General features: G+C 40.0%; 1 protein-coding gene across 4 annotated transcripts in view; it reads left to right on the top strand.

Moving 5' to 3' along the window:
- Window positions 1-15,068, top strand: part of FAM120A (family with sequence similarity 120A) — a 54,146-nt gene extending 39,078 nt beyond the window's left edge. The window contains exons 13-18 of one of the 4 annotated variants that reach the window (XM_054838147.1): window positions 2,729-2,938; window positions 4,036-4,219; window positions 5,132-5,269; window positions 6,685-6,826; window positions 10,497-10,593; window positions 13,170-15,068. In XM_054838147.1, coding sequence (XP_054694122.1) covers window positions 2,729-2,938; window positions 4,036-4,219; window positions 5,132-5,269; window positions 6,685-6,826; window positions 10,497-10,593; window positions 13,170-13,481 — 1,083 coding nt within the window. In that variant the 3' untranslated portion in view covers window positions 13,482-15,068. Of the gene's footprint in view, window positions 1-2,728; window positions 2,939-4,035; window positions 4,220-5,131; window positions 5,597-5,627; window positions 6,827-10,496; window positions 10,594-13,169 lie in introns of those variants that run through there. The other 3 variants (XM_054838150.1, XM_054838149.1, XR_008578808.1) reach the window with 3 other exon arrangements.

Below are 15,068 nucleotides of genomic sequence, written 5' to 3'. Positions count from 1 at the left end.
CAGGAAAGTCTAGTGACCAGTTCTGCTCCAGGCAGTGGCTGGATATATGCTGTCCTTAGTTAAATCAGCAAGGAGAAGGTCCTTCTTTCCCGAGTTTGTTCATATTCAGAGGGGCACAGACAAAAGCAGGAATCCTAGCACCGCTCTTCTCAGAAGAAACAGTAATTAAGCTCACGCATATTTCAGTTATTAGGCTTTTCTAAGGAATATTTTGCCACTAATATCAAGTCTGCAAGAGCGTTCTCAAAGCCGACAAGCGACTATTTCTCTTCTGTGGGTGCCAAGCAGAATCCAGCTTGCATTCCTGCATGTAGCACGCTGGCAAGGACTTCTCAGTCTCAATCTATAAACCAAATCAATCTGCTTGTGGAAACCCAGCAGTTAGCCATAGAAGTACTAATAAATGTAAGGAGAAGACGACAACCAAATCCACTTTGGCATCTATTTGAAACTGTCACACAGCAAGTAGAGAATTCGCGTGTTAGCAATAGTAATGGCACAGTTAAGAGAAAAACAAGATCCTCTTCCCATATACCAGAGAATGAATGCCAACAGCTCAAATAAATAAATAAATAAATAAAATCCAACAGGAAGACATTTGGCCTTTTCCTCATTGCTGAAAAAGATGTAAAGAAACACGGGATGAAGACAGCTATAAAAAATGCCTCATGAGTTCATTCAAAGCTGCTTGTTTGCTTGAGCACTCAGGACTGGATTGCTGCTGACATGGATTATGAACTCCTGAGAACAGCATTTTTGAGTACTCCTTATTGTGGCTAATTCCTTAAAAGCACCCTAAATGTAGATGCTGTCATTCAGGTGTTTGCTGGAACTCCTTTTCAAGGTGTTTGCTAGCCGTTCATGCTGGAAGCCCTGTGTGCTTACTGCACCTTTCAGAACCCCAGAGATTCTGGTCCAAAGTTGTCTGCATTGTATAAGGAGCAGTACTTCGTCTTCAGGGGACCACGTGGCCAACCTCTGCCAAAGGAATGAACTGCCAGTGAGTTATCCTGTATCTTCAGAACAAATGTACGTAGCTCATCTGAGGTCACAGACATTGGGCTCGGCAGAGTAGTAGTGAAGAGCCTCTTAAAGTCTTGTGAGAACCACGAGAGCGTAGTTCAAGACGTTACCCCAAGCTCTCCTGAAGCTGAGTAACTGTTCCTGTGGGTATCAGTGGAAATTCAGGTGGCAGTTTTGTAGGCAAGGCTGGATGCATCAAGGAACAGCAGTCTATCAGCCACTTCATCTTCAGTGTCCATTTTCAAAACACGACACGATAAACAAATAGCATCTTGGGTAGAGATTTTGGCAAAGGTATCTATAACAGTTATCAAAGTCTTGCCTCTACCTTAAGATTTGATGCAAAGAGGAGGAAACCCCACTGTGAAAATTGCTGGTCTTAGAGATCTAAGGAAGGAATTCCCAGAGAAAATATTTTTTTCCATTCCAACACAAAATCAAAGGCAGAGACAAGACAAGGCAAGTGATAAACAGCACACAATATTTTGTTTAATAGAAATTGTTCTCCAAGCTTTATTTTTAAATTGTGCATGAGGAGTAATATGGATCGTTTCCATAAAATATGTTGGTTAACTGAAAGATGCAATATTTGATGCGATGTTGTTACTGTCTTCATATGAAGCAGCTGCTTCTCTTTTTGTTGAAGTCAGACAGAAAGAGCAGCTGAGTTTGAACCCAGCTGCATATCTGCAAAACAATCCGGATAGTCTTTTGGATCTTAAAGGTTCCTTATGCATAAGGAAGGTAATGTAGTTTAATTTTAAAATTTAATACCAAGGTCTTGAAAATGTTCCCAGGAAAGGGCTGATATTTTCAGAAGTATTTTAGAGAATACCAGTAGTGATATTTTCTTATTCCAGAGCTAAAAATATGTTCGCTGCAAGCAAATCCTTTTTGCTTCCACCACCAGCTAGTATTCACTATTTAATTCTACCTTTGTGTGTCTGTCCTGCATCCTAAATTAAAGCTGTTGTATGCATAAACATTACTTCATTAATAAGAGACACGTTGTAACAGCAAAACCTGAATCAAGCTAATAGAAAATCCGTTATAAAGGAGTTGGAAGGGAAATGTGGTACATGGGGAAGAAAAATTGAATGCTAACATTGAGCTCATTCCTGGAACTTTCTACAAAATACCTCAGAAGCACAAAATTATTTGAAATAAATTTTTAATGACATTTTCTACTGCTAATTTCCTATAAGTGTCTTAAAAGCTTTTCCTTGCTGCAACATGCTTTAGCATTCTTTGAAAAACTCTGTACTGCATATTTATCAATGATATTCATGCAGCTGAAGTATGCATCTTACATTTGCATACATGACACTACATGCCACAAGTTAAAGATGAGTATTTTACTTAACTTTTTACTGACTTCTTGATAATGAATTGAGTTAAAACATTAAAATATTAGAAGTAATTTCTTGTGCTTTGTTGTTGAGAAAAATAGAGGTTTTTGGGTTTATGTCTCACTTCTAGAGTGGATGGATGGGAAAGATAGCCTTCCTGAGTATTGCAGTTTTGCATATACAGGCAGTAGATTCTGGTGCATTCTTCTATTCAAACTGGCAATTACGTGTGAAAAGTCTGGATGACCTTTTAAAATTGCTGTTTTCAAGCGTTTTGAAAATACTGTATCTATTGGAATAACTTTGAATTACATCTCATTATTACCTAACTAAATTTACTTTTTTTTTTTTAACAGATTGAGAATCTTGATCCCCGAGGAATTCAGCTGTCTGCTTTATTTATGAGTGGTGTCGATATGGCGCTTTTTGCAAACGATGCTTGCGGACAGCCAATTCCATGGGAGCACTGCTGTCCGTGGATGTATTTTGATGGAAAATTATTCCAGACCAAGCTCATCAAAGCAAGCCGGGAGAAAGTTCCGCTCATTGACCTCTGTGATGGTCAGGTGTGTAGTTTCACAAGTATGACAGAGTCGCAAGTGTGCCAGATTTTCGGAAGCATTAGGTGTGGTTGCTTTGTGAATCATTTAGTTCATGTATCATCCCTCTACTTTTAAAAGGGAAATATGAGGTCAATAGCAAATAGGTGTTTTTCAGCTCTGTTTACTCTCCTACTTCTTGTCGATGATTGAGATGGCATTTTGGAAACCGGAATGCAGCTGTGATGTAACCATCTCTGCTCATTTGTTTAAGTACTGTCTGTTTGGGTCAAGCTAGCAAGGCTGTCACAAAGGACTAGGCTGTAGTGGTTTTACAGTGAAAGAAAATGTGTGATTTCTAACATACTTTATGGACTGTGAGGTTGTTCTTATGGTCCTTGAGCTCAACATCTTTTCACATTTGTACCAACCATTTTAAAATACAAAGAATGAGGTTTTCATTGTATCCAAATCGTGCAAAGTTGTTATCTAACTGTAAAAACAGGAAACTGATAAAAATCAACCATTTACTGAAGGACTAAAACTTTTTTTTATTATTTAACTTATTGGGAGGTATGAAATCTTAACAAAACAGCCTACCTCTTCTTACTTCTGACTCAAGGGAATGGATCATGGATTTAAATATTGATGATGGCTGTGGTCCCTCTCAGGCTCGGTAGCCTCCAGCCTGTAGCTGGAGCTCGGTAGCCTTAGCCTGTTTGCATAGACTTTGGTTTGCAGTCTGGATTTAGGATGAGGATTCTGTTTAAAGTAAAGGGGTGCATTAAATGTTCAGGAGACTATAGACGGAGGTTTCTCAGTTCCTTTCTGGAAAACCTTTTTTAACTTGTAAACTGTTTCTCTGTCACCGACTTCCAAACTGTCTCAGTATTTAGACTCCTATCTCTCTACCAATATGTAAAGATCTTGTGAAAACTGAATTATCATTGAACTACTAGTAGGTATGCAAGGCAGATTATTGTATTTTTTTATGGAAGTTGTTTGCAATAGGTATCTACTCTTCCATTATTTCGCTTTCTTCTTTGAATTCGTTGTGTAAGTGTAGCTTTATACAACGGAAATCAGAATTTAACATCTCTCTGTGACCTTCTCTTTATTTGTAGGCTGAGCAGGCAGCCAAGGTTGAAAAGATGCGTCAGAGCATCCTAGAAGGATTAAATTTCTCCAGGCAGAACCATCCTCTCCCTTTCCCACCTCCACCTGCCATGCCTTTCTATCCAGCTTCTATGTATCCTCGACACTTTGGGCCAGTCCCACCACCTCAGGGCAGGGGGAGAGGCTTTGCTGGTAAGTGATGGGACAGCAGAGTGAAACACGTTGCTCCTGAAGCTTTACTTTGTCATACACGTTCCCAAAGCTATGAACTGATTGCTTGTTCAATTCCCTAGGAAAAATGCATAAAAGCGAGTGGTTGGCACATGTTGTCATGTGCAATCACTGTATTTTGTGGTTAATTTTATTAGCTGTGGCCTATAGCGATATGGAATGTGTCGTATTGCTGTGTATTTCCATCAGGATTTTTAGTAACTGTGCCAGATCAAAATATTTTTACTGCTATTATATGAAAAAGAAAAAAGAGGAATGGATCATGGATCAATACTGGATGACATGAAAAGGCTCTTATTTGCACTGTACATTGCTTCAAACCGTTTGTATTTATAAATATTAAGAATGCCTAAATTGATGGACACGGTTTAACTGCCAGGGTTGAAGACAACCTTTCCTCCTCCCCACCCCTCTGTATTTTGCTACAGTCACTTAACCATTGGCACCCTTGAGTGTAAGTACTGACCATTCCAGGCTGATTCTAGAATTATTTCCTTTCTCAAAATCTCTCCAGTACCAAGGCCCATAGATGTATTGATCCTGGACATTGGGAGTAAGACGTTCTTGGGGTGCCACAACTGTAGCCGCCGGAGCTCATTGCCAAAAGATTGTCACAAACCTTTTGGTGCCCGTTATGCGGTAGAAGTCAGGGTGCCCGTTCCAAACCCAGGTCGGATGAGAGACCCGGTGCTCGCTAAGGCAGCAGGACATCTTTGGCCAAGGCTTCCTTGGCGGGGTGGCTTGCTCCCGCGCAGCATCGCCTGCTGACTGCGGAAGGGTGGAAGGAGGCAGCAGTGTCTCTGCTAGGGGCCTTCCCGGATGCCTGGCCCCCTCACAGCTTTTCCCCTGTCTCTCTTTACCTGGGTCTAACAGGAGTCTATGGCTTCGGAGGCCCTTATGGGGAAACAGTAGCCACAGGCGCTTACCGGGCCTTCCGGGTGGCGGCAGCGGCAGGACACTCCGGAGCCTTCTCTGGCAATGACAGCAACAGGACTAGCAAGTTTCAGGGCGGTAATTATACCCAAAACCCTTTTCTTAGAGCTTCTGGCAACGGCTTCCTTCACTTTATGGTTTGGTCTGAGGCTTTCCTACTGACTGCCAGTCTCCCTTTCTCCCTAACTCTCTCGGCTCTCCCTCCCTCGAGCCTGCCCAGGCTGCTGTCTGCTCTGCTCTCCCCAGGTCCCTGCCGCAAGCCCCTCGGCGCCAGCCTCTCACACCTAGAGACCCTCCTCCCCACGCAGGATAGCTGAAAAGCCTAACGAGACAGGCTGTCTCCTGCGCCGCAAAATGCAAGCGTGCAATCTGTAATCAGCTGAACTTTGCTTGAATGTATTAACAGTTATTTTCTAAAATTCGAGGGCAGTCGAAGTTTTCGCCAAACCAACCCAACGTAGACACGACTGACTTCAGTGTTACTGCTAACCCGTTTTTTGCTGGCATCGATGTCGGCCTGGACACAGGCGTGAGATTTACTTACCCACCTGTGTGCCCATTGCTCGTCTCCTGTACGAGGTGGGACAATGGAAACCCATTAATTCCAATCCCCTGTTTAGGACACAATTTTTCCCTATATTTAGCTCTTCTTTCTGGCCTCTGAGCTTTTATCCTAAGAGCAAACATCCCTCTAATGCTTCCTTTTGTGAGTAACTTTGCCCCCATAAACAATGTGCATTTGAAGCTGAAAGACTTGTACAGGGAAGTATGAACCTTTTTGAACTTAATCAGTAATTCAGTTCCTAGCGTATTAACGTTTGAAGACTAATCGCGGCTGCATAGATGCTGTGTTTTGTAACCCTTTCAGTGCTGATGGTCTTACCAGTAACATCTGGCTCAGTTGCACTTACCTAGATTTTTTAAAATACATGTTAAGCCCCAGAGTTGATTTTTAAGGGCAAAACACAGGTATAAAGATATCAGCAACTCAAATAGGAGATACATTCGTATTTTGGACAATTGCAATTTTAGCTGCTTTCTTGGTAGGGGAAGGATAAATGTACCTTTTACACCCAGATCAGTTTAAATGCTATATTTTTATAACAACTTAGTACAGATAATTCTGCCTAGTGAGTTGTTTATAGCAGTTATAATCTGTGTCTCTTACGTATAATCTTCAGATAGCTTGTAAAATTTCACTTCAGTTTCTTAATACGTATCTAAAGTATATTTTGAATTCCTGAAACTGAAGTACTCATGTCAGATGATTTTTCTTTTCAGAATTCATATCTATTTTTAAAAGGGGAGGGGGGGGAAGAAGGACTCTTGGAGTTACAATACTTCTGAAAGACAGCAAAATGAGAAATAATCTCCCAGTATCAAAAGGGGAAACTGTATACGTGATGAAATCTGGGCAAACCAGTTTTCCATTCATTCGTAACTTTAATGTTATGATTGTGAAGATCAAGGTTTGGTTTTGCTTTTATGTGCAGGAGTCCAACCTATTCCTTCTCAGGGAGGGAAACTTGAAATTGCCGGCACTGTAGTCGGCCATTGGGCTGGAAGCAGACGCGGACGAGGGGGTAGAGGGCCATTTCCTCTGCAGGTCGTTTCCGTGGGAGGACCAGCGAGAGGGTAAGTGCGATCTTGTGGAACGTCCTGTTCGTATGTGATGTGGTGATTGGGGAAAAAAGTACGGCAGGGAAAAGTTGGAGGTATTAGAAATTACATACAACACATTTTAGGACGCATTAGGTAAATGACTATTTACCCACTGACTGTTCAAGAAAAGCATTTACGTTCATTATTCATTGTAAGATGTTTTTAATCAGTTATTCAGATGAGTATAAGCATTTCTGTGTGCAAATAAAATTCATACTCTGAATCTGCTAGACAGATACATACATAGACACACACTGGATTGTTTTGCTGGGGAAATGACTTGGGAGCTTTCTCTTACATGAAATCAGTAAATACATTATACCTGATCAAAACTATCACAGCACTCAATTACTTGCTTTGTCATGGTAGAACATTTATTAAGAAGTATGATAACATTTTTAATAACTTCATTATGTAGTTCTTCTGTGAAGCAGAAAACATCTGAAGGACTTTTCTAGGTTTAGTAGTTCTCTGCTACAGTCATGATGGGAGATGTGCTTAAAAGAATATTAATTTCTTCAGCTCTTCCACTTCGTTTCACTACAGCTGAAATTGCAGGTGCACAACATTTCTGAAAAAGAAACACTTTGTTGCAGAAATACCTAGTCCTTCACTTTTAAGATTATATTTTTTTCCATATGCTTAATTGTTCTGTGCATTACAGAACTGTCTGTGATCTTTATTTAAGATTGTATCTGTTACAGGAGACAATCCCAAAGTAATGTGATTTCTCTATTATGTCCGTCTTTAACTATATTAAAGGAATGGAGTAAAGTAGGTATATTTATGCCATCTTGAGCCAGGTAGCAGGCTGAAAGAGTAAGTCTGACCTGTGTGAAGTCCTCTCTGTCCATTAATTAAGTCAGATGTGCACTACACAGCACGGTGCTAAAGTCAGCAAGAGCTGTTGGAACGGCTGTCTTGTTGGACCGAGTGAGGAGATGGTTGGATCGGAAGCCCTGGGAGAATGGGAGCAGGGGGAGAAGCGGGAGCTGCTGGTCTGGGGACAGGGAGGGGTAAGAACAGCAGAAACAAAGATTGAAAAGTTCAGCAGTAGCAAACAGCATTGGTGTAAGAGCAGAGCTGACGCTTTAAGGGGTGCAAATCCAGGTAGGACATTTAATTCTCTAGAATGAGATTCAGTTGCCAAAACATAAGTGTCTAGTGCTGGTTTAGACATTTCAGACAACTGTCAGCGGGGTCCTTGGGACAGCTGGAGACAGGGGAATAAGCCAAGGTGTGTGATGAGGCACTAGGCTCCTTTGGGTATTTTAATCTTACTCCTTAGGTTCAGTGGACAAAATAACATTTTTCAGCATTTAAATGAGGTTAGCGTGTGGTTTTAAATTCTTGTGTTCGTGGATCCTCATGAAAACCAGAATCTGGCTTGCTACAGAGCTTGTTACTTTTCTTCAGTTAAATGCGCTGCCTGCAGTACCGTTTGTAGAAAAGCTCCGGGTAGTTTATGGTGTCATACTCAAAGGCACCCTGAGTGACAACCTGGAGACGCCTTCAGGCTCAGGTCCAGCTTACCTTTGTACATACCATTGGCTTCCTTCACCAAATAGCAGTGCCTTCATCTTCTGAAGAAGCAAATACATGAATTTATGCAGAACCTCAGTAGCCAGGAACTAACACTGGCAAGTCCTGCATTGAGAGCCCTCCTTACCTGGGAAGCGGTCAAATCGCTGGAAGGGTGGTAGTGCTCCTGCAAGTCGCTTTAAAACGCAGAAATGCTGTTCTCCAGTAGTAGCTTTTGAGTTAGGAGATAAAATATCTGGCATTTTCTTTCTGTCTTTGGGCAGTTAGGTTTGGGTGCAAGTTGTCACCTCAAAAAGACAGGAAAACTGTCAGTGCCAGATCTTCCTGTCTCCATCAAATCATAACTGATGTTAAGCTCTTTACGTGTAGAGTTACTCAAATTAGTCAAAGAGGGAAAACCTACCGCAGGCAGCTTTATCCGTTGGTTGTGTCGGTACTAAAAATAAAACCTGGTAGGAAAACGCACTAATGTTAGCGTTCTCTCTAAAGACAGGTATTTTAAAGATTGGGGTCCTTGTTGGCAGACACTGTTTTGTCCTAAAGAACACTCACACAGTACATTATCTGCAATTTATCACCTAGTCCTGCACGCTTCTACTTCATTTTTTATCTGTTTCAGCAGAGGCTTGTTTACGCCATTGTCTCATGTGTCTGTGCAACACTGAACTTGGATGTTCTTACTGTGTAAAACTATACCTGCTGCTTTTTACTGGCTTCGATCCATCGATACATTTAGTGTGATTTTCTGAGTAGGAAAAATCTTACTCAGTTCCCTGAAGGGTACGCTATCACCTTGTAAAAAAGTTAGCAAATGGGGTAGGTAAGCCCTGTTAAAAGCTTTGAAAGAATGCAGTGAGAATTAAGTATAAAACACAGCGCTCTCATCTTTTTATTCTTTGGTGTTGTTTTCAAATCCCAGTATTTAATTTCTTGTTGCTCAGCGTGGGAATTTGCAGTGTGTGTGAAAAGACTTGCATGGCGCACACAGATCAGTGTTTCTCCACCAAGTTGGTTCAGTGTAACGTAGTTTTTGCAGCAGAGGAAGTAGGAGCAGTACAGAAAGGCTTACCTCCTCCCTCAGGCGGGGTTTGTCCAGCTCGCGGGGCCCTTGCTGGTGTACGGGAATTGTCAGGTACGCGGAAGACGAGATAGAGTGGAATTGCAGCTGATAACGTGTTGCCAGAATGGCAAACGGGGCGATTGCAGCCCCCGCGGCTTGGCACCGGGCTGGCTGCAGGCGCCAGCTCTAGAGGGGTCAGGCTTCGTGCTGGGACCCCCCTGCATTGGGCAGTGGATTGGGAAGAAAAGTAGAGCAATCCCGTGTTTCTAGTAGAGAAAACAAACAAAATTTTTAGGTGAGAAGTAGTCCTTGACATAATGATAAGGAAGTTGAGTGTCTGCAATTGATGGCATTAAAATAGTTTTAGCTGAGTGAAAGTGTGTTTTGATCTGATCTAATCTTTATTGAAGCAAATCAAAAAGCCACCAACCTGCGTGTGCTGGTTGGAAGCCTCCGTTGGAAAGCATCCCAACTTGATAAATTGCTGCGTGTCAGATACGGCTGAAGCCTCTTTTTTTACCCTCAGGTTCTTAGAGAATTTTGTTACTCTCCCATCAAAACTGAAGCAATTTTGTATTTTGTCGTCCTTTCTTTTATCTGATTCCTTCTGTCTCGCATGTTTATATGTGGGAAGTGTTACTAAATGGGAGAGGTGGCCTTATAAATGGTTCAGTTGTGTATTTTTTTTAAGGTGAAAGTATTTTGAGCTCTGTTTTTAAAGCGCTGTAAGGATAATTTGACACTTTGAAAATGTTTCTGCAAAGCTTGAAAGTACTCATTTATTGTTCCCTAGAAGTGAAATACAGAAATAGTCATTTCATTGCTACAAAAACAAAAGGTTTGTTAGGTTTCATACACTTGCAAGCAGTAGAACCCTGTAATTCTGAATTAGTTACTCATATTGCTTCTTTAAAGAAATGTACATGTTAGTCACTAGACAGTAAAGCTGGAAACAAAATCTTCCAGCAAAATAAAATTTAAAGTAGTTTCAAACAAAGCTGATACGTATTTTTCTTTCTCCCTTTTCCTGAAAACTTGCAGGCGTCCTAGAGGAGTTATTTCCACTCCAGTGATAAGAACTTTTGGAAGAGGCGGAAGGTACTATGGGAGAGGTTATAAAAGCCAGGGAGCAATTCAGGTAATAAAGCCATGTGCCTGACTTCAAACCACTCTAGTTTACAGGCTAGTATGGGATGGACTTCCAGACCAGCTAATATTGACAAGCACAACTTTAAAAGATAAAAATGTCTCTTGCAGTGAGCTTGGCTACGTGTTGAAGCTGTAAGCTGCACAGCCCGTGATGGATGACAGGCTAGCGGTGCATCTCAGTTATAGGCAAACTTTGGTTATAGACAGACGTGGAAAAATGCATTTTGATACGAAGGCTGTGCCTACACAGCTCTAACCAGCCGTGGGAGTAGAAGAAAATTTAGGAACATGGGAGAAATACAAAGCTGAAACAAATTAGCCATTTATGCTCCCACCCCCACTCTTTCCCAGTTTCTTTTCTGGGACCACGGTCCAACCTCATGAAGAAAAATTAGCAGCAGTAGAAGGATCTTTGCTGTTCCATGGCTCCAAATACAAGAACTTACTCTAAACTTCTAGGAAATAACCGCTCAGTCTTTGCCCCCCATGAGCACAGTTTCATTTTCGGTGACAATGTATGAAGCGTGTGTGGATCGTGGGTTTGTCTGTTCCATAGATCCTTTAAATATAGCTGAAGCAAACCGCTGGTTTGTATTAGATGCCGATTGCTTCAGAGTTATGTTTTCCTCCCTTTTCCATTGTTCTTGCTGCTATGCAGTTTTGAATGTTGATGCAAGTCCCAGTGGCAGTGGATGACTGGGTAGTAAATAGGTGGAAAACTTTCACAACAAATATATCATATGGATCTGCTATTTGTCGTGGAGACATTAGTATATAAGAATAGGGGGTGGTTGCAGGTGGCAGACAGTAAGAGAAGGGATGTTCTCCACTGGATAATGAAGCAACTATTAACTTCAAGTAAATCTTGCTGTGTTCTAGGTGTAAAAATTCAACTACTTCTCTTGTTAAATTTCTCTCTATACAGATTATATATGTCTACAAATGTACCTATGTATTTAAAGCTTTACATCTTCAAGTAGAAGAGAAACCGCTATGTTAATTAATAGTATCTAATTTCCAAGTACTTTAACCTATGAAATAAAGGAAGCCCTGAGAAGGAGCTCCCAAATATTCTGGGCTTACTACAGGTTTACATATGTACATGTAGTTCAGATAGTACCTGTAGGTGAATGGTAGATAGCATTGATAGACAGCAGGTTTGGGTATTCATATTATAATTAATTACATGTAATTTGGATGGTAGATACTTGTGGTCACAAGGATCTTGGTCTAAAAGAATTAAAATGCACATGGCAGGGAGAACTTGGGAAACGTAATGCATAACAAGTAGATTTTGACACCCAGTTACGATTAACTGGCAACAGCGTACGTCCCTGCCCTACAAACCTGGGCAGTTAAGGAAGGAGTGCCGGTGGCGGGCCAGATTCAGACCAAGCGAGATCCTCCCGTGGGGGCTTTATTCATACTCGTTACGAGACGATCTGAACACAGGTTGGAGAGTCTGACTGCGATAAGCAATTTGTATTTATCAAACATGAGACGTGCCTGGTTTTTTTCACGAGATGAGACCTTCCCCTCTTGATCTGGAAAGAAACAAAAGCATGTATTTAAACCTTAACACTTAGTACAGCCTGTGAGGACACACGTGATAAATATTCATCATCCTCATATGCCAGTCATATACCTATGCAATGTTGCTGCAGAATTTTTTGTGATTTTCTGGAAAATGAGGTTTGTGATCCTGATGCTAGAGAACAGTTCTTACTCACATGCAAAGTTTTTCAGCAATTCGGAAGAGTACTAACCGTGCTGTTTCTAGTATGTCAAAATTAAGATTATCACACTATGAATCTGTTTGCTGCTGTTTGAGGTTTATGAGATGTCCGTATCTTAAGTCATTTCTTAGTACTTGACTTTGTTAACAGCGTGACAGAGAAGTACGTTGCTTCTTAGCAACCCAACCTACTTATCTTGTTTTGTTGTTTAAAGCCTGTTATGTTTCTGGAACACTAAGATTCATTGTTGCAGATACTTAAAAACTAAATATACGTTCTAATGCTGCATAAATCTGTTTTTTATTGCTATACTCAGTCTTGTAAGATTCTACTATATGCTTTTCGTATGAAGTCACTCTCCTAATCTCAGAAGCATATAGCCTAGGGTAGATAATACTGCATGGTACTCTTGCACTTCTTTAAAAATTGTCTGAAAAAAGTTTTGGTTTGTATTTGAATAACATGTAATCCTATCATTAAATGCTAATGTCTATGAACCAAGAAGCAGAGTTAAGCTGTATATTGATTCTCAGTTTTGGGGTTCCAGACGTTTATGTAGCTCTTCTTTCTGAAGCGTCAAAGCCAGGAAGGGCGTTTTACCACAGGAGCACCAGAAGGCATGGCTAGAAGGTGCTCAGAAATACTGAAAATCCTTTCTCCTCTGTGCCGTGCTGTTTATTTTGTATGCCGCTTCTTATTCCAGCAGCCCTTAATATTGGCTTGTGATAGTTCTGCACACTGCATGCTGCCTATTAATAGTGTCTTTGTAACGGATTGTAAATATATCGCAGTGGTTCTTCAGTAATTTTCTTCTTTTTTTAAAAAATAGGGCAAACCTCCTTATGCTGCTTCAGCAGAAGAAGTAGCCAAAGAACTTAAGTCAAAATCAGAGGAATCTAAATCCTCAATTGTGTCTTCAGATGGATCCCTGGCTGAAAATGGAGTTGTGAATGAGGAAAAACCAGCTTCCCAGATGAATGGGAATACAGGAGACATCAGGGCTTCCAATCAGTCTGAAAGTGCCTTGAGTAATGACTCTAAAATGTGCAATACAAATCCTCACTTAAATGCACTAAATGCAGACAGTGTTTGCCATAAAGATGATGCTCTTGAGGCCACTGTCTTAAAAAAAGAAGAGTAAACTTATTTTTTATAGAGGGTGAAGGATGTTGGGAAGGGTCAGGATTAGGAATATCTGGAAAGAAAGAGAGCCTACAGTTACGTACATTTTTTCCTTTCCGTAAGAGAAAAATGAGGACTTTGGAAATTCGGATCCCTCTTTGATGTCAGAGATTTAAACAACACATTTTTAGTTTTAACCAGTTGTAGTCAAAATGCTACAATAAAACAAAAAAGAAAGAGAATGAAGAGCATTTGACTCCCGCACTTAAAATGAAGTATACATAAAGTTTAAACTGGTTATGACAAAAGCTTGTAGTTTTGTTTTTTGAAATATAAAGAAAACAAATTTTGGCAGTCTTTAAGTATATATAGCTTAAAATATAATTTTTAGTACTTGGCACCATATGTATGCCATTATATTTGATTTTGCATTACTGTGTCACAATAAAGCTTTCTTTAAGGCTTTGATTTCATGATTATGGGGGGAAAAAGGCACAACCACAGTTTTTTCTTTCTTAAATTTCATCACCGTTGATGTGGTTCTTTTGTGTTAAAATGTGCAAACTATCGAAACTAAAAATTATAGAGTAATATTGCAGTTCTGCTGATTTTAAATATACATCATACATACTTTACAAGCAAGTTAAATGGAGATAAACTTGAAATCATAGAAGATGCAAATGACCTTTCAAAATAAACACAATGTGTTCTGAAACTTTTTGTGACTAATACCATGCATCCGTGATCAATGAACTATGTGGTTTTGAATCAGACGTAGACCATTAGTACTACTATTTGAGCTAAACTTCTGCATGGTTCATAATTTTTAAAGTGTGTAGTTAATATTATGCATGTTATTGTCCTCTTTCTTCCATTCTTACAAGTACTGTGCCCATTTGCAAAACAAAAAGCTAATAATCAGTAATAGTCCTATAAAAGATGTTAACTATGTTTAGTCATTGACTGATCTTGCTCTAACCTTAAAATTTTGTGATTATTGACCTCTGTTGCATTTATTCTAAAACTTAAAAAAAAAAATTATCTAGCCGTTTTGAATATCAACGTTACCCTGGTGTACTCATTGCTGTATGCATTATTGTTCTCTGTTGCTGTTTTATGCCTTCATATTAGCAAATATGAAATTCTGTGAAAAACAAAAAAAAAAAGCTTTGATCTTCAAAAAAAAAAAAGTACCCCCCTTCTGTAGCAGGAAACAAATGGCTTGTTCTTGAGAACTTTCCCATCAAGAATTTAGTATAAGCAAATATACCTGTATCATTTTGATGTTTTTGTTAGTGTTTCCAAACTTAATGTACTTCAAAATCAGAATCATTTCTTTATATTCGTTTTCATATAATTCTCCTGATGCTCTTCATCACACATTAGTGATCAGAAATGAGGTGTAATTCCCCATTCCCTGCCCGCAAGAGCTAAGTAGGTATCTTAATGTAAGTTGAAGGGAGTTCTGCCCCAACTCATGGATTGTGCAAGAATGAACTACTGTTGGGTTTGATTGGTTGTAGATGGATTGTGGTGTGGTGTATTTGAAGGCTATTGAATGCAACTTACAGTGCTTAATAAAAATCTTTATTCTTTTAGTATAAAA

This window comes from Grus americana, chromosome 11 (genome assembly GCF_028858705.1).
Source record: "Grus americana isolate bGruAme1 chromosome 11, bGruAme1.mat, whole genome shotgun sequence".
NCBI lineage: Eukaryota > Metazoa > Chordata > Aves > Gruiformes > Gruidae > Grus > Grus americana.
The sequence above is the reverse complement of the archived record's forward strand: the minus strand, read 5'-3'. Positions and strand labels throughout refer to the sequence as shown.